Consider the following 20,393-nt stretch of genomic DNA (forward strand, 5'->3'; position numbering starts at 1 on the left):
GCTTTCTAAGGAACAGCCAAACTGCTCCACAGTGACTGCGCCACCTTCCCTTCTCACAGAGCTTCCAATCCTGCCACAGCTTTGCTAACACTTGACATATTCCACTTGCAAAAACTGATAGCTATTTCAGAGCTGCACAAAGTGGGACCAGTCTGAGGTTTGGGTTTGTGTCAACCTAGTGACCAGTGATGGATCGAGCACCCTTTCAGTTATGTAAAGTCTGTACGTCTTCTCTGGACAAGTGTTTAGTTCAACGCTTGCCCCACCTTCCCTTCAGCTGTCTTTTTCTTTGGGGCCTGAAGAGGGTCTTCATATCCTCTGGATGTTAAAACACTACACACACACCCATTTTATTCTTCATCCATAAGCATCTCTTGCACGTGGGCAGGCCAAAGGCTAGGTGAGGGCAGAGCGATAGTGACACGTGCCTACCTGGTGCTGGCGGTAGAGAAGAGGGAGGTTGGAGATGGACTCCTCCAGCCTTCTCAAAAGGCTTCTACCTGTGTGTGATGTGCATGGTTCCTGCTCGCCTTTTACGAGCTGTATTACATCACATGTGCATGTCAGGTTTTAATGGGGCTGTAATAAATGCTTCCTTCCTTCTCCATGGAAAATGCGGGAGCAATCATTAAACATTCATGCACCCAAAGAGGGTATTTTTGGCAAAGTGCAGTGAATTCTTTTCATTCACAGAAGCTCAGCTCTAAAACCCTGTAGTAAAGCCTGAATGGATGAGTAGGGAAGAGAAGCCAGGATCCCACAGCCTTCTGCTGACACGCCATCAGTTGACCGGTCCATGGCCTTGGTTCACGGGGACTTCTGTTTAAGGACACTCTAAAAATATGTATCATGCATTCACTAACCCAGTGAACTCAAGGCATACCTGATTAGAGTTTCTAATATGTATAATTTCTCCATAAAACAAACAGCAGCCTTCTCGCCCTTGGGAAAATTGGGTACATCACAATTTCCCCCGCCACTTTGAACGACATAAAAAGTACCAAGTGAGAATATGCAGTAGACCATTTGGTATGATTTCAAGTATGAAGGCCAAGTATCACCTTAGTTTTTGTCCCTCTAGGCATGTCTGTTAATGGCCATGAAAACACTATGCGTGTTGATTTTGGGGTTGCAAAGAAATGTCGATGAGGAGGCAAATCTGTGAATATGGTATCATCGAGAATGAGGATCAACTAAATCATAAGGCTAGCCTCTGAGCTCTAGAGTAAAGGTGGATTCAGGATTTAAATTTTTACCGGATTTCAAAGCTCGTTCTTCCCATCCTCTCCACAGATGGGTCAGGATTATAGTTGATGGATTATGAACAGTGTGGTCATCATTCACTCTTTGAGCTTACAATTCTTGCTAAAACCATGAATGGGAAACAGGGCAGCTTAGAGTCCTAATTGGGAAACCTTGAATTCCAAAGGTGGAAATCAAGTGTGTGGTTTGGTTATGCATATGTTTTGGAAGTGTGCACACATATCTTGCTGTGAAGATCATGTACAACGACTTGAACTTGATGAAAGCTTTCCCCTGGAGTCAGAGGGAGACAAGTTTATGTGCCATGACTTATTCCCAACAGAGATCATGGGATCTGGAGGTGAAGGATCCAATTCTTCACAGTGATCTTATCTGCCGTGTTATGTCACTTTAATTTTACATGTATTTATTTTGTGGTAAAATGCACATAACAAGAGTTACCACTTTCTATGTCAAAGTGCACGGTTCAGTGGTATGAAATACAACACTGCTGTACAATCAACCCCATGCCATGGTCATCAGAATCGCTCATCTTCCCACACAAAAACCCTGCATCCCCTGAGCAACTCCCCACTTCTCCCTTCCCCAGCCCCTGATTCCACTGCCCTCCACTGTGTCTCAAGAAATTTGACAACTTGAGAGTGATTTTCATTACACGTTGGGACCAAATGTTCTCCTTTGGTAATATGTCTCAGGAATTACGGTGGAAAATCAGGAGGGGGAAGCATGAGTCAGACAGCACATCCACACTGACATTTAAGTACTGTACACAACTTTCCTTCTGTTTCCACTAAGACAATGAAAGATCATAGCCACAGAGCTGCAGCCAAAGAAAGGAGCGGAGGACTCAGTTGTTCCTGCTGTGTCTCCATGGAGACAAGCCACGGTGGATACTGGGTCACTTATCTCTGGAATATCCTAGGCTACACCATCGACATGACATTTTACTGATCACAGAAGTCCCATTACAGCGCAGGCTCTTCCTCCCATTACTCAAGGACTGCATGAGAAGCAGCGTGATATGGAGCTCAACAATCAAAGGGACACTCAGGATGAACAAGGGTCACTCAATAGAGGTGGCTCTCAGGGTGGGGCACTCTTCAGCATCCCAGCTTGCCCTGCTTCTCATCTCAAACCTTGCTCCCACTGTGGCCTTTGATGGGACAAGCTGCAGCACTGCCCCCTAGTGCTGCTTCCCCATGCCACCCCCACCCCCTTCCTTGCCTTGCCTTCAGCACTCTGACTTTGCAGCTACTTCACCATCCTAAACCCCATTTGGACAGTGTTAGGACATGGATAAGAAAGGAAAACAAAAAGCTTCAATCATGCTTTTCATTTCTTCTTCTCATTTTTTTAAGGAAGGAGACTCATGAATAGAAAGCCTGAGAATCAGTTCTTATCTGTGCAAAGAGTTGGAAAGATGGCTCAGTGGTCAAGAGTACTTGCTGCTCTTTTGAAGGACTGACTTTGGCTGCTAGCACCCACATTGGGCAGCTCACAACCAGCTGTAATTCCAGATCCAGGGAACCTAACACCCTCTTTTGGCCTCTGCAGGCACCCACACATGCATGGGGGTACATGTACATAGGCACAGGAACTAGTTCTGCTTCTTTGTCCCCCACCCCCACCCCCACCGTGTCTGTTTATCTGCCTCCCTGACACACACACACACACACACACACACACACACACACACACACGTTAAGAGAAACCAACACTGGGTTTGGTGGTGCACACCTGTAATGGCAAACACTGGAGAAGCAGAGGTAGGAGGATTGCAAGACTGAATCCAGTCTAGACTGCATAATGAAACTGTGAAACAAAGAACAGAGAAAGAGTTAAAGAGTGGATGAGGAGTGAAAAGTTTTCCAAAACTGCATTAGACACAGGGTTGAGCAAATATAAACTCAAAACCAAGTGAGTCTGTTCAGAAGCATATTTAGGGTACTTAAGATGGGAGGGAAATTCTCCCATGGGAACGCTATGTAATTACAGTCAAGCTCATAAAGGTCACTATCACATCTGGGAATAAGCATTCTGAGTAACAGGATGGTTGGTAAAATATGTAAAATAAGGACACAGCCATCATTAAATGCAGCAAATGCAAAGATGCTGGGGCTGAAGGGGTTTGGAGTACTTCAAAGGTGATACTATTGCCCCCAAACTGATGCACCAGAAACAAAGTGTCCAAGTAACAATGATGGATGGTAGAGACGGTGAAGATGTTCAGGCCCTGATGAAGAAGTTAATGCTGCTCTAAGATGGGGAGAGAGAGAGAGAGAGAGAGAGAGAGAGAGAGAGAGAGAGAACTCTCTTCTGTGCTCTTGCCACTTGGGACTACTGTGCTTATCCTGTCTTTTGCCCTCTGTCACGTAAGGAGGCAGCAAAAACAGAACAAAACAACAACAACAATAAAAAACCCACTAGATGCCAGACAGTGTCAACCCACTAGATGCCAGGCTCCAAGAAAATATATGAAGTTAAAAGCTCCCTGGAAATAGTGAATCTGTAATCAAGTGCAGAATACCACACCGCTGTGTGTGGTAACAACATGTGAGGTTTCAACTGCGAGAGAATGAACCTCTGCTCTCTACACATTGCACAGCCAGGATTCTCTCACAGGAGCACAGACTAGGACGAGTAGCAAGGAATCCATCATGGCTGGCCATCACCAACTGTGGATCCATCATGGCTGGCCATCACCAACTGCAGGTCCATCGTGACTGGCCATCACCAACTACAGGTTCATCATGTCTGGCCATCACCAACTGTGGATCCATCATGTCTGGCCATCACCAACTGTGGATCCATCATGTCTGGCCATCACCAACTGTGGATCCATCATGGCTGGCCATCACCAACTGTGAATCCATCATGACTGACCATCACCAACTTCAGGTCCATCATGGTTGACCACCAACAACTGTGGATCCATCATGGCTGGCCATCACCAACTGTGGATCCATCATGACTGCCCATCACCAACTTCAGGTCCTTCATGGTTGACCATCAACAACTGTGGATCCATCATGGCTGGCCATTACCAACTACGGGATAATCGCTTCAAGAATACAAATACGTATCACAGTTTTGTGTCAGGCAAAGGAGATGAGAGAAATGGGAAGACTTCAAAAAAATAAGTCAAGAAAATAAATAAAGGGGGGGTTGTATGAGAAAAGGCAAAATAAGCTGGAAGCACTTACTATGTACATTATCTGAATAAATAAAAATATATAATGTCTACCTACACTTAAATGACAGGTATCGAGAGTTTATTTAAAATCAAAATGCAGCATCTATCCTGTGCTACCTACAGAGTTCCTCTTAAGAGACAGAAAATGAAGGATCAAAAGAGTCTAGTCTTATGGTTTTTCACTAAAGGAAAGACAGTGTGTCATGTTAACACTGTGCAAAATAGCATTTAAGCAAATATAACTGGAAAACATCAAAAACAATGTTCTAACTAATTAGGATATCTGTGGCCATTAGAAGGCTGTAAGTGATGCAACTTGCTGATTACTCTGCAATAGCTGCCAGCATTCAGAAAGAATTCCTAGTATATGTGTCAATAAGTAACCTTAAGCTATAAAAATTAATTTTATGTTAAAACAAGTTAAATGCAAAAACAAAATGAAAAAAAAGAGGCTATAGCTCAGTGAAATAGAGTTTGCCTTGCATGCCTGAGGTGTAGGTTCAATCTTTACTACTGCCAAAAAAGAAAAAAATACAGTTGTTCCAAAATAAAATAACAATCTGTTTAAAATGTAACGTAATCATAAACTTTCAAGCATCCCAAAATATCTTCGCAAAGGAAAAACTGAAGTACACAGAGATACATAGCTAGAACGACTGTGAGATGTGTCTCTGTGGCCTTGGTAGATCAAAAGGACAAATACCGTGAAGGTTCTGGAACTGCTGCAACAGCGCTGTTCTTCATGAACTCTTACTGCTGCCACGCTATGAACTGGGAACACTGCCTTGCTTATTCTTGCTTTACAACGAATAGGAAAGACCTATTTCATATCCTCACCATGCAAGTGGCATTGGAAACTGGAAGTCTTGCCCCTGATGTCACAAGAAGAACGTCAGTGTGAGTTATCTGTCCCTTACCTCTGACAGCCCGACAGGAAGTCATGTCTTGTACTTTCTGGGAGGCTATCTTGACTGTCAGATGCAAGGCTTGGGCTATGTAGTTTCTGTTCTGTATCTTTCTGTTTATATCCTTGAATCCTATTGTCCTTAATCTGCTACCTCTGGATGAGAATTTGAGACGTTAATCTTAGTTTTATTTCCTCAGTTAGGCCTTGCCTAGAAAAATGTTTTCATATCAGCTGCTGACCATTTCCAAGAAATAATAATTCTAGTGGTTCTTGAAATGTCAGATATCAGTTATTCCATGAGGCAAGACTCCACTCATTTTCACCATATAGATTAGAAAGGAAAAAGTAACTGTCTCGAATCATAAATACTGTGTAGCATAAGAGAGGCAGAACCGTGGGAGGTTCCCAGTGTGGCTGATCCAAAACCATGTTTTACAGCCGACCTATTGCAGAAGGACTGTGCAATGGCCATATCTCAGCAGAGCAGTTTCTTACAGCCCATCCGTCATCAAGATGAACTCTTGGCTGGTCACACACAGGCATTTCAGGTCCTTCCTCGCATGCCTCTCTGTTCTGGCCTGTGATGCCTACAACAATTTGCTGAAAGATGGATCGTGCAACAGAGACTAAAAATGTGAGTTCAGTCTGGGCCATCGATTCTGGAGGAAACCATGAGCCCCTTGAGAAACACCAGTAAGCATGGAAGCATCATCTCCTTTTATTTGTAGGATTCTTTGCCCAGTGCTGAAAATGAGTTTCCCAGGGACCTCAAGGTGGCAGGGAAGTCAATGTTGTAAGCTAGGCTTTTATGTAAGTTTGAGATATAGAGCCTTCTAATTACAAGTGAGAAAAAGGAAATGCCCAGCGAAGGCAGAAGAAGTCCTGCATCACAGCTGGGTAAGCTGTGAGGTGTCATCTGTAAAATGATGCTCTTCTTGAGGCCACCACAGCCGAAGTGAGCGTCACTTCCCCATAGCTCCTCTGCCCTGTGCAACACACAGACTGTACACAGACTGTGTACCTGTAATGTGGCAGACCCGCTTCATCCAAACCCCCAGGCTATGAATTCATTCTTGTTTGTGAAACTTCTGGAATAATCAACTCTCCTGAGCAAGATGGGACTGCAGAGTCTTAATCAGCCTCCCTAACTTCCACCCCATAATAATAGCTAGAACCGTTAGTTACCGAGTGCCAACTACGTATCACGCACCACCCTCGGGAATTCACAGATGATGAAATAAGCAAGTTTGTGGAGCTGAGTTTCTGGTACCATCCATTTAGATTTTGTTGAGTCTCTGCCTCCAATTCCTCTTTTTACTGTGCATAATTAATATTGAGTGGATCATTCTGACAGTAATTGGCCAGAAGGCTCAATTACTTCCCAAGGCGAGTCACGGAGATTTAGGAAGACTCCATTGGTGTGCCTTCGTGTTTGCTGAAGAGCAATTTCTCCTTACTTGCCAGGGTATTTGACATATAACAAACTATACATATTTAAATTACAGCCTCAACTAGATCGACATGGGTACACCCTCATATTCAACACGGTGAGCCCACCTATTACCTCCCGAAGGTTGGACTTTTTGTTCTTTGTTTTCTATCTCCTTCCCCTATCACCTGACCCACAAGTGAGCACTAATCTGCTGTTGCAGTCAATTTGCATTATCCAGAGTTTTAGATGTACAGAATCATAGGGCATGTGCCATTTTGTCTCACTCTTTCATCTGGCATAATGATATGAGATCCATTCACCTTGTTGTATAGATGAAAGTTTTGCTGCCTTTTATTTAAACAGTAGTATCTTAAACAACTGTAACACTCATTTATCCACTCATTTGCTGACAGCCATCTGAGTGGTTTCCCACCTTCTACTGTTAGAAACGGCAGTCATTCTGAAAGTGTCAGTCCTCAGGACATGGCCTCTCTGAATCCTTATAACCATGCTTAGTTAGGTGACGGCATTCTTACTTCCCAAAGATGAATTAAAAGTCTATGAAGGCAAATTGGTCAATATGAGATAGTAGCAGGAGTCAGGATTTGAAGATAGAGCAAACAAATGTCAAAGCTACGAGCCTAGAGGGATTCCAGGCCAGCTCAGAAGGACAGGCACTTAGGAGTTAGAAACTACATAAAATAAGACCAAAGATTAGAGTCAGTATGGGTCTTCCATGAGCAAGAACGTTCACTATGGTACATAAAGTAAAATCAGAGACTGGGGGGTCACGTTGCATCCAGAAAGGAACCATCTAGGCTAATTGATCGCATATAACGCGTGCTTAATAAGCAACTGCTGAAGGAATAAATAATTAAATGCTAGAGTGGATGAATAGATGGACAAACAGGTAGAAAGATGAGGAAGAGTCAGGCAGTGGTGGTACAGGCCCTTAATCCTAGCACTCCGGAGGAAGAGGCAAGAGGATCCCTGAGTTTGAGGCTAGCCTGGTCTATGAAGTAAGTTCTAGGTCAGCTAGGGCAACACAGAGAAACAGTGTCTCAAAAAAACAAAAACAAACCCCAAATAACCACAGCAAGCCCCTGAAAGATGAAGAAGGATTTAGTTGTCTGATGAGTGGATGGTAAATTCCTCTACCCATCCCACTGTTGCTAACATATCCACAAGCCCTAAGACTGAGCAGATCACCCTGAGAACAAGGCAGCTCTCCCCCAAGCAGGACAGACTGCCCAGTTAGCAAAGAGTGTGCCCAGCTGTAAACTCACATAGGAAGTCCAACTCCAGGGGCCCACACCCACGCTGCAGCACCTGAGGACATATGCACGGAGAAGGCCAGAGTTATTTGTATTGAGAGTGTGAACTCCAACAGCAGGCTCCATCCTGCCCTTGCAAATGCTCCTTGGCTTCCCTGGGCCTCACATTCTATACATGAGCCTTGACAAGTCCCTGCTGGCAGAATCTGGCCATGCCATGACTGACTTCACCTGGCAGAGGCCTTAGTGCCTGAAACCCAGGTTCTAGCCCCATCCCTGACAACTCTGTTGAAAACAAGTTTATTAACTGGCTGTTGTATTGAATGCTGCACATCCACGCATATTTCCCATCTTCATCCGATGACATCAGGGCCTCTCTGGAGCCAAGATAAACACACGCTGTTCATGTGACTAATTTCCTGAGAATCACGGAGGAGATTGCTTGGCAGCCTTTCTTACCCACTCATTTTTGGAATCACACTGAAAATATTGGGGTGAATTGACAGTGAAGCCTAAGCAGGAACTACAGCTTTGGGGGAACAGGATCTACCCATTCGGTTGCAGAAGGATGCAGCTCTCTGCGGTCATGGAATTTCATCTGGAGCTCAGCTTGCGCTGCTGGAATAATGAGATAACATCATTCTGGAAATGGATGGCAAGTCTAACGACAGTTTTCACAGAGGTTTAATCCATCTGTATTCTCCAGTGGACTGCCACCTGCATAAGGGTAGAGACACTGTGTCTTTGTCCTTGCCCTCCTCTAGTGACTAGGAAAGTGCTGGGAAGATGGCTGGCACTCAGCATGCATGCCCCAGGTGAATTGAGTTATCATTGCCGGTGCCCAGATGTATGACCCTGGACCAGGAACAGGAAAGTCTGGGTGAAGTAGAGTCAGGATGGGATGAGAGATGGTGAAGAGTCAAAGACAAACAAGACATTGACAATAGGGACACGTCTTGGGAGGTAGGAGTAGGCTGCTTCCTGTAACGATGGGGAAACTCTTTAGTCATCACGGCCAACACAAGATTAGGGAAAATTTCTGGCCCACAGAAAGAAAGCTGGTGGGAAACACACTGCTCTACTCTTTTACCATATCTGATATCCTGGGTACGGCACCTAGGGAGAGGCAGAGCAGAGGAGGAAGTCCTGATGGCCCCTGGAATGGGACAGATATAGATTGTAGATCCGGCTCTGGGCTTAACTAGCTTCTTGATCTGTTTGCTGATCATGTCTGAATCTCAACATTTATAAGGGGGGATGGAGTACCATGGTTTGTTCATGCACCGTCTGGTTCTCAACAGTGAACATGCACTTGAAATTATTGGGCTATGAACTTCCAGGAGTGAAGAAGAATATGTGGGACTCCCTAGAATAGGGTCATATGTCAGAAGGTGGGGAAGACGACAGGGTAAGTGTTTGCCTGCTACAAATCTTGCATGTGGCAGTGGCTCTTCAGGGCTCCCCTAGCCCACTCTGAATGAGTGTCATTAGTTGTTCTATTAGCCCCCGTGCCCTTGGATGCCTTGGCAAAAGTTGGCCACTTTGTGGGCTCCATTCACTCTCCTCAAAGTCTCCTTCAACATTCTCCCCAGATGCTTTTGTATAAAATAAGTGCCAGTTTGGTTTTCTCTCTAAGCTTCACTCCGGGGAACACACAAGTCAGGCTGATGGAGCAAAGCAGATCTCTTCATGTCATTCAGCAGCACTCAGTTGCCATTCCCTCAGGGATCAGGGCAAAGGAAGCAACCTTTCGACACCCAGGACCATGTTCATGACATTGGAATCAGTTCCTAGTCTTGTATAGTTTGAAAGAGACACAATGTGAAACATGGGGTGTTGTCCAACACTACTGTTCATGATTATGAACATCAGCACACTTTCTTAAAAACCAATAATCTGGAGTCGTTTTGATCATGCATTTGTTTCTTAATTTCCCTTCATCATCCTTGCAGTTACAGTACAGTGGGAACTTTAATATCTTTTTAATTGTTTCACCCATAGTGCCCAAACAATGGTTGAGATGCAGTCAGTATACAATAAATATCTGCTGAAGGAATAAATTAATAAGCAAAAAAAGCCCGATAGCCATTTCTTTTCTACATCATTTTTCTGGCATATGCTTCTACGTATTCTTTATACATTTCGTTAGGGAGAAAAATTGAGTGAAATGGTCCCAAGGATCTTAATGACCAGCCATTAAAGACAATTGCTACACAGGGGTCACAGGGTAAATAGGGGGCCAGTTCAGATGTCTCCGGCTGACCTGCTTGTTTTCCCTCCACCCAGAAGGGTGTATAAATATTCTTTTTAGTGGGAAGACTTCCTAGTAGCCTACTGGGAATGCTCCAGGGACTGGCTTCTGTAGGTTTCAAGGGTGTGAAGCCAAGACTATAAGCACTAAGAACGGTGGACGGCAGTTTTCACTTCTTAATGAAAACTGCTCCTGTAGATGGTCCTGAAGCTTGCTTGAGGCACTGGGTATTCCACACTCAGGTGGCTCTGCCTGGGTCCTGGTCCAAGCAACTCAGGCACAGTGGGGTCAGAGAAGATGACCAGCATTAAGTTGTATAGTCATAAAAGTCAGCTCTCTGTCAGGCAGACGTCAGCGAAATGAGATTATATAGGTAAAGGAATATACTTGAACATTTAGTAAGATGGTCAGCTTTTTGATTCTTCTCCTTCAAAACAAAGACTTGGTAGGCTTCCTATTCTGAAGGAGACAGAATTCATCCACTTCTCAAACATTAAAAAAAAAATCAAAAAACAAAACCCCGATCCTTTAAGAAGATTCAGATATCAGTTCTGGGTCACCTCCTCACCTCGGGGAGTTTGTCTTTTGGTGTGCTTTTGTGCCCCCTCCCTACCCTTGCATGCGCGCGTGCACACATTTTTTTCTTCTGTTTTCAGTAAATTCTGGCTGAGTGCTGAGACCTTGCTTTTCCTGCTTTTTTATTCTTTAAATGACTAGAGAAAAAGAATCCATTCTTGCAACCCTAGATGACCTCACTCTGAGGACATCAATATTTTTAAACCAACCTCAGACAGAGCATCTGAGGAGAGTCCCGGACTGGGAGGACTTGACGTTTTTCCATTAAAACCCTTGTGAGTCAGGCTTGTGGCACACTCCAGAGGGATGCTGAGCAACACAGCCTCTGAGAAAACTGAGAAGAAACTGGATCCCTATAAAATCTATAAAATCCCTCTCCTACATCCTCAGCTAGCTTTGCTCTTTCCTGGACAGCCAAACATTGCTTTTGCCTCTGTGAGCCACCTCAGCGCAGGGGTAGTCATTTAGTCGATACCATCTTCCAAGAAGGGTGGCAAAGAAGCAACTATTTGATTGAGCAATGTCTATGTGCTTCACGAGTCTTCATTCAGAGCCAGGCTAGTCCTGGAACCGACAGGTCTGAGCATGCTGGTTCCAGGGGCTGGCTACCTGCAAGTTATTTAATGTCTCGAACCTTGCTTTACTCACTTCTTCAGTGGAGACAAAGCAAGGTTCCTAAAAAACGGTGGGGACTTGCAAAGGACCCCAAGTCAGCACGCCACAGAGATCCTTGCACTGTTTGCAGTCGCAAAGTTAAGGAGCCAACCTATTTATCCTACAGCAAAGGAACAGATAAGGAAAATGGAATATATTATATATATATATATACACAATGGAATTTTTTTAGCCATAAAGAAGAATAAAGTTATGTCATTTGCAGGAAAAAGGTTGGAACGGGAGATCATAAAATTAAACCAGTCTCCAGAAGACAACTGTTATATGTTTTCTCTCATTTATGGCTCCTAGGTTTTATAAAGGTACATAAAATCATAAGACATGAGAGCATAAAGAAGACAGTCTAGGAGACAAAGAGAACTGTCAGGAAGAGAAGGCAAGAAAAGAGAGGATGGTTCGGGAGTATCCTCAATATATAATAGATACTTGTACAAAAACCTAAAAAGTAATAATATTGTAAATGGTGGTGAAGGCTAGAGAGATACCTCCATCAATAAAGTGTTTGTTTTGCAAGCATGAAGACCCAAGTTCAATCCCCAGAACACACTGAAAAGGGGTATGTGGTGGTAGGTATGGTAGCAAGTGCTTAGAATTAAACAACGGGAAAGCCAAGACAGGTGGATCCCTAGGGGTGGCTCCACCAGTCTAGCCTCCTTAAGCTCTGTAAAAACAAACAAACACAACACGGTGAATTCCGCCTGAGGATTGACACCCAAGGTTGTCCTTTGAACTTCACACGTGTGCACCCACATATATGAACATGCACTCACATACACAGGCCCACGAAAAATGGTGTCGAACACACACGTCTGTACTGAAAGCCAAGTAACACTGCCACTGCCACTGTCCTCCTCCGCCTGAAGTGGGGACAGAGGCTCCTGGGAGCTGAACAACTTTCCTGAGGTCAGAAAGTGACATGTCAGTAGTCCAGATGTGCCTGACTTCAAAGGCTAGACCGGCTCCTGGTATGGGCTGCTGTTTTTGTAGGCCACGGCTTTGCAGCTCCAGGGACTGACTCAGACACAGATGATGCCTGGGTTGGGAAAGGCAATCTGCTGCCAGCCCTCAGCTCCTCCCCCACTGCTCCAGACCCTGGTCTTGGAGCCAGCAGTGCTGATTCAGGTCTGCACTAGAGCAGAGGCCGTACAGCATGCTACCCTCTCCTGCCTTTGTGTAGCCTAACAAACATCTAGCATGATTAAGATGGCTAGGAATCTGCTTAGAGAGCATCTATTCAGAGGAAGCACGGGGAATGGAAACCGGTGATATGAAACAATCTCTCATTTAGGGGAAAAAACAAAACAAGACAAATGTCATCTTTTTGATGTGATGTATCCATGAACATTTTCCCTTCTGCAGAGAACGCCTGTCAGCCCAACTCTTAATAGCTTCTTGCTTGGTGCCTACACTCTCTCAGGGGCTGTGCTGTAGGCTGCTGTTGCGGTGGGTCCCTGAAAGAACAAAGCAGGCAAGATCTCTGCCCACCCAAGAGTTAGAGTCAAGCCAGGGGAGCTAAATATTGAGCAAATCATGATACTAATAAATATCCAACTGTGAGTTTGAGACACATTAAGGAAAGTTCCAAGATTTTGTTACAAAGTTCAGAACTGGGGCCCAGATCTTGAATCATAGACTGGTCAAGATGTCCCTGAGGGCATATATTTAATCCAATGCTTAATGCATAAGCAGTGAGCATGGAAATGGGAAAAAAAGGGATTTATTATCTTTCAATAGAGATAATTTCATGAAGGTCAAAACTAACTAACTCACTTCATCTCTGGAAGTTTGGGGTGTTTTATTTTTCATTGGAAGAGTGCTTCCAAAGTCAAAAAAAATGGGCAATTACTCCTGGCATCTGTTTTTCATTCTTGCTCGGATAGTCTGAAGAGAATGTGGAACAATCTGGAAAAAATAACTGACTTTCTACTTTATGCACTAGGACAAAGTTAAGGTCAAGGGAAGATTACTAACTTTTGGAGACTGAGGATTTGGCATATTTATATGTGAGATTCTGTCATGGACACAAGGGGTATCAAAAACACCAATGAAGAGGACATTCAGGAGGTAGAGGGAAGCTGAGGGTCTCTTCAGATTTTTCAAGGATGAAATAATACAAACAACACCGCCATGTCTCAGATTTCACCTGAGAATGCTCAGTTGGAACCTCACACGAAGGCAGTTTGTCACAGTGAACAAATGCCTTAGAGTAGCTTACAGGGCTGTTCTTAAGAAGAGGAGAAGGGCTGTTTCCAAGACCTACACAGTTACTGCTGTTTTAGGCCACTCAGATGTAAACTAACAGCAAAGCAGTGGTCAAATCAAACCTCAAGCTCCTGACATCAGTGGTGGCCATTCTCCTTTGTCCTGGGTCATCTGACAGTTTTTAAGCCGTTCAGTACAGCAAAGTCCTATTCATAGACCGGTAGAATCTGCCAGTCCTTTAGAGAACTTACTCCCCCAAACCCCCAAAATATACTTCCAAATGTTTCAGCCTCCTAGTGGTGGGTGACACTTCAGATTAGATGCTGGGAAACCTAATTACGACAGAAGAGAGTTAGCTTTGAAGTAAGCTGATATAGGAAAATGGTCATAAGAAAGGCAAGAGTCGGATTAGGGAAGGTGGAGAAGGTCATCACACATTTTTATCCAAACCAACGTAAAAGGACAGTCCTCTCTCTGTACACTCATACTTGAACACACTAAAAAGCTTAGGATATAATTTTCTCCTTTTGGTGGAATTGATTTTCATTTGCTGTTTTATAGAGGCTTCCTATTTTCTTTTAGAAAATATCTGTCTTATCTTGTTTATTTATGTGTGTGTACGCATGTCTGAGTATAGGTACATACGTGTGTGCAGATGACCACCCTCAGGTCCTCATACTTGAGAAGCAAATGTTCTTAATCACTGTCCCATCTCTTTGGTTCCCACCATTTTTTTTGACTATATATCTTCCTTTAATAACAAAAGGAAGAAAGCTATTTCCAAACTGGGGAACAACTCACAACAGCCCCTCCCCCAATTCCAATTCTGGTTTTGACTTAGTGGAGAAGACAGCCTCAAACACAGTCGGTTTAGTACTCCACCCAGTGGGCCTAGTACTCTACCAGCACTTGGCCGTATTACAAGACAGCAGTTGGTATGCAGGAGCCAAAGTATAATGTGTGTTAAATGAATATGTGTTAAGTACAGTCATCCTCTTTTGCCTTAACTGAACCAGGCTCTTGGTGAGATACACTCCAAGTATCTATCTGTATATCTACAGCTACATGACATGTTCTTTTTTTTATGTATGAGTATTTGCCTACATATATGTATATGTACCATGTGTGTGCCTGGTGCCTTCAGTGGTCACAAGAGGGGGTCAGATCCCCTGGAATTGGAGTTATGGATGCTTGTGAGCCGCCACATGAATGCTGGGAACAGAATCTGGGACGTCTGCAAGAGCAACAAATGCTTTTAGCCACGGAGCCATCTGTTCAGTCCCTCACACTCCAACTTTTGATATCACTTTTATCCAATGGCTATTTCATTCTTTAAAAACGTGGCAACGTTGAAGACATAGTTGGCTATCACAACTAAGAAACACACCTGACACCTGTAGGTGGACATGATGACTCAGGCTAGCCATTCTTTAATACAGAGACGTTCTCCTAAGACGAGAACTATCCATCTAGAAATGCCAACAGCGAGAAATCTCGTTATTCATTTTATTTAAGCTTGTTCATGATTATTACAACCTTGTCACAAAGCATTTATAGAAGATGGCTCCAATTATTAATTGAGGCTGAACAAAAACCAGAGCCTCCTAAGGGTAGACTGCGGCTCTCTGGTTGGCTATCCCAGGGTTCTCCAAAGAACATGGACACCTTAGTACAGTGGGAGCTGAAGCAGAGGACTGGAACAGCTGCCACCAGTTCTGAGTCATTTGAAGCCACCAGGCGACAGCCCTCTCACGACTTTCACACTAGTTTAAGAAAGAGTGTTTTTGACGATTTTTATGAAATTAAATGCCCATGTTCAAGAATACGTCTCTAAATGTGAGATGAATTTCACACACATTTTATTAAATTGTAGGAGTTACTCAAGAGAAAGAATAATAAAGAACATTAGCTGAAGGTATCCCATTGGCCTCGTGATCATGGGGAGGAAAGATTTCAAACCAAAATTAAAGTACATTATTTTCCACCCTAATTAGTCTTTAATATTTTGCCTCTAGCACAAAACATTTTTCATATTCACCATAATTTCTCTTGGTAGAAAAATGGTTTCTTTCAAATCATAGACAACTACCATGATATTAACCACCAGAACTTTTTTATTTTTCTTTTTTATTTTTATTTTTTATTTTTATTTTTTTTTTAGTGAGGGGGTCAAAACAGGGTTTCACTGTGTATGTCTGGCTGTCCTGGAGCTTACTATGTGGACCAGGCTGGCTTCAATGCACAGAGATCCACCTGCCTCTACCTCCTTGGTGCTGAGATTAAAGGTGTGCACCGCTATCACCTGGCATCAGCCCAACTTTTGTTAAGAAAAAGGCACTTAGGCATCACATTCTTTCAAATCTAAGTGCATACCAGACAGCCTTTAAAAATCTTTATGCCCATAAATATCTTTGTAAATAACAAACTTTAAAAGAGCTCAAATTTTTAAACCTGGAGCCCATATCTATCGTACAACATGACCTCTTCAAAGACTTTAAAAAGTAGACTCACATTTTATTGGGTAAATACAGAACCCTTCAAAAACCCTGATATTCTGTCTCTGGGGAGCAGTTTTCCTTTCTAGTTCTGTGCAACAGAGAGGTTTCATAAGTGTTGGGAATAAGGAAGACTTCCTGACGAACAACCACAAGAGATAGGAACACTCTTTCAATTGGCACAATTCCAACCATTCGTTTAAGGGTGCTCATCATTTTCCTTCAAAATACATTTAAAAACTTCAATTTTACATTTTCTCAAGACAGCTGAATGAGTCAAATGGCCCTCAGTCATTCTCATTTAGAATTGCTGGGTTAATCAGGATCCTAGCTTCTACAACTGTCTGTTTTCTTGGATCAACACAAGTAAAACATTCTCCTGGAATCTGAGCATCGCTGAAGATTGTTAGTGGTCTTACAGAAGAATCTGCTTAAGCAGGAACACTGGAAAATTCAGAGCCTCATTTAACAGCAAGCAATGTCATTTAAGTAAACGACAACAAAGATGGGCCACATGGAAGTTACTGGAAGTGAGGTCAGCAGGGAAACAAGCTCCCAGATCTACCCAGGTGTACAAGCTCAATAGCTCAGAGTAACAGCTATGTCAATAAAATTCAGTCAGCAGCACCCTACCCAATAAATTCACCTAGAAAAATTCACATACCCTCTCCTTTTCAAAGAAATTCTTCAACAATGCAGTCTTTATACAGAGGAAAAGAAACACATAATCTCAGCCCACAAGCTATAGGACAGCACCTTTAGGTGGCTTGGCCAATATCCCTAGAAAGCAGTCTTCAGCTCTCACGGGAAATGTTTTCTGTGGGTGTTTCTTGTCCAAGATACTTTCTTTTTCTCTGTGTGATTAGAAGGGAGACCACAGGTTGAAGAATATATAAGGAAATAAAGTGGGAAGATTAAGTGGATAGAGCAGAAACTGAGACGACCTGCAAAGGTCAGATTTTGTCTAAAGAGAATGGGCAGTGCTCCACTTCATGCAATTGTATTTCTGCAGAAATAAAATTCTAGATCCTCAAATATTTCAGCTGAAAATATAAACTCATGGACTGGAATTATAGCACAGGGGTATAACATTTACCTAGAGTATACAAGGTCCTTTGTTTAACCTCTAGCATTGCAAAAACTCTACATTTATATGTGAAAAACATTCCTACATTTATACAATATTTCTCTGACTAGACATACCTAAAAGACAATTTTATATGCCATTTTGGTACATCAATTTGGATAGAACAGCATTAATTGTCAAGCTGACACAATTTAGAGTCACCCTGGAAGAGTCCTAATGAGGAATTGTCTGTATTGGGTTAGCTGGTGGGCATGCCTCAATTAAGCTAATTGGTGTGGAAACACCCAGCCCACTGAGGGAGGCACCTTTTTCTAGGCAGAGTCTTGAATTGCATAAGGGTGGGGAAATTGAGCTAAGCACAGGCAAGCATGAGTGTATCCATTCTCGCTGCTCCTGACTGTTGATGTGATATGACTAGCTGTCTCAAGTTCTGCCACAGAGACAGCTCTGCAGTGTGAGCTGGAACTGTAGACTAAAATAAACCTTTACTTTCCAAAGCTGCTTTTTTCCCCCAGAGTACTTTATCACAGAAACAGAAATGAAAGTAGGACAATGGACAAAGAAAATGGAAAATGGCTAATCAGAGAGACAGTAGAAGAACCACTTCTCCGGTTATTAGTGGATTCTTGGGTCTTAATTACAAAGTACTTTTCCTGAAAGCATTATCACACTTAAAGTTTCTGACACACAACATCATGCTGTTTAAGCTTCTAAATACTCTGCCAGACACAGCGCTCTCTCAACAATTGAATGGTTGGGGGGAAGACAATGGTAGTTAACACTTTTAAGATTCTCCCTGTCTCTGAAAGTCATTATCAGGGAGATGCTAAGAGGGTCCCACTTACAGATGTGCTGTCAGGCTGACTGCAGATTTCTGGGAGAGAAAACACCAAGGACCATGGAATGCAAGACCATGGCTGGGTATCACTGGAAAAAATGCAAACCAGAGAGAAGCAAAGACAAGAGATATTCTCATCAGGCCAGCAATGTTTACAGCCTGTGCGAGTGCCAGAAATATCTTAGGGAAGAGCAATGTCTTTATAAACTAAGGTCAAGTTTAATATTTAAACACAGCACACACTACCGAGAAGGCAAGTCCTTGATTCCTTTTGTAAAGAATCTGAATGTGACAACTCATGTTGACGCTATCGGACTTCTCCCCACACCCCAAAACATGACGTCTAATATTCAACATTTCTAAGATGTTTCTAGACAGTCTACAAACGGTTGACAATGAAAAGACAGAATGGATTAGTGATGGATTATTCCAGGCTCAGCTTCATTTCCCATGGAGGCCCGGGATATCTTTAACTCATTTACTGCCAAACAACCCTGAATCAGCAGAGTGACCTTTCCCTTCCAAGTGTGGGGTGTGGGAATGCTGGAAAGACAACATCTGAAGCTAAAGGCATGGGAAGATGGCTACCTGCTCAGGCTTCAGCCCCGGGGGAACCCAGGCGTACTCTTCCAGAGCACAGCCCGAGTCATCATCGGAGGTCGAGTTCCTCTGGAAGTCAAACATGAGTTTGCTGATGGTCTTCTCCATCTCCAACGGCATCACTGTCACCATGTGCTCCTCCTGGGGACACTTGCAGTGTAGACAGATCTTCCTGCAGGCAGCAAACACAGCAGGTCATCAGCCTTTGGATTCCAACCCATAAACACACTCACCAGCTACAGCCTAGAGAACACTGGTTTATAAGGGACACATGCCAAGTCATCTAGGAGATCGGAGACTACCAGGTGAGCATGCTGGTGATGCTGACACACAGACCCAGCCTCTTCTTCCAAATTCACACACACTCACACACACACACACACACACACACACACACACACCCCTCTAAATATGGACCATGACAACATTTATAGAATTAAATATATAGAATCCACACAACTAATTAGAAGTATTACCAGATTTAACAATTGCTGACAAGTTCCTTTTTTTAAAAGTTCTTAAATCATGCAAAAACAGAAAAAACAACAACAAAATCATAACAGGTCATAAAAAGAACCATGGATATGATCTTTTCTTTAGGAGTAAGAACAGTTTTCCACTAAAACAAATGCGGTCCCAAAAGTCTTCACAGGAAGATAAGTTCACAGTCATTAAGGCTTCCTGATTCAGAGTCATAAACACAAAAAGTATCATTATTTGTAGATATTTTATATAACTTCACACATGTGATTTTTTTTCCAGTAGAGAAAGGTGGGGGGAACTCTTGGGTGTTGTTTACCTTGTTTTGTGAGACAGGGGTCTCCTGTTGGCCTAGAGTCCACCCAAATCGCTCCAAAACGCTAGGCTGGTGACCAGCAAGCCCCAGGAATCCACCTGTCTCAGCCACCCCAGTGCTGAGATCATGAGTGTGTGCTACCATGCCTGACTTTGTTCCTCCTTCCAGCTCCCAATTACGTGTCTCAATTACTCCAGTACCAGTCAAGGATGCAAATTCCTCAAACCCAGCCTCTCCCTCAAGGCTTCCTGCAACTTCTTTAACCTTATCCCTATCTAAATATTGTAGCAAAGAAAATGACATAGTCAAGCAACACACACAGATTTCTCTCTCTTACCAATGAAATGAACAGAATAGCATGGAGGAGGCAAACTTTGACAAGCTATTTGTGTGCACGCTGATCTTTTTGTAGCACATTATAAAGGCAACGGAAGAACCCAGAATTCTAATCGCCACATGTGTCTGGGTTTTGCTACAACGGCTTTGTTAAGATAATTCACATAGCATAGAACCTACCCTTCTAGCATATAATTCACTAGCTCTTAATATAGTCAGAATTCCCCAACCACCACTAATTTTAGACATGCCCACTGAACTCATGAACACGAGCAGTAACTTCTCATAGTCCAGGCTCACACACCCTGACAACCACTAATCTTTCTGTCTCTGTTGGTTTTGCCTATTTTGGAGATTTCATATACAGGAGCTACGCAAAATACAATCTTTCAAAACTAGCTTCTTTCACATGAAATAATGGTATAGTTAACCCATGCTGTAGCACACATCAGTCTCTTGAATGTTTTT

General features: G+C 43.1%; 1 protein-coding gene across 4 annotated transcripts in view; it reads right to left on the minus strand.

Moving 5' to 3' along the window:
• The window catches only part of Prickle2 (prickle planar cell polarity protein 2), a 350,803-nt gene that overhangs the window by 65,597 nt on the left and 264,813 nt on the right, over positions 1–20,393 (minus strand). For all 4 annotated transcript variants that reach the window (XM_041632600.1, XM_041632591.1, XM_041632608.1 and 1 more), the window contains one exon: positions 18,782–18,965. In XM_041632600.1, the coding sequence (XP_041488534.1) occupies positions 18,782–18,965 (184 nt within the window). The remainder of the gene's footprint in view (positions 1–18,781; positions 18,966–20,393) is intronic.

The sequence above is a fragment of the Microtus oregoni genome, unplaced genomic scaffold (genome assembly GCF_018167655.1).
Source record: "Microtus oregoni isolate MIOR12 unplaced genomic scaffold, Mior012 000002F_ref0000024, whole genome shotgun sequence".
Classification (NCBI taxonomy): Eukaryota; Metazoa; Chordata; class Mammalia; order Rodentia; family Cricetidae; genus Microtus; species Microtus oregoni.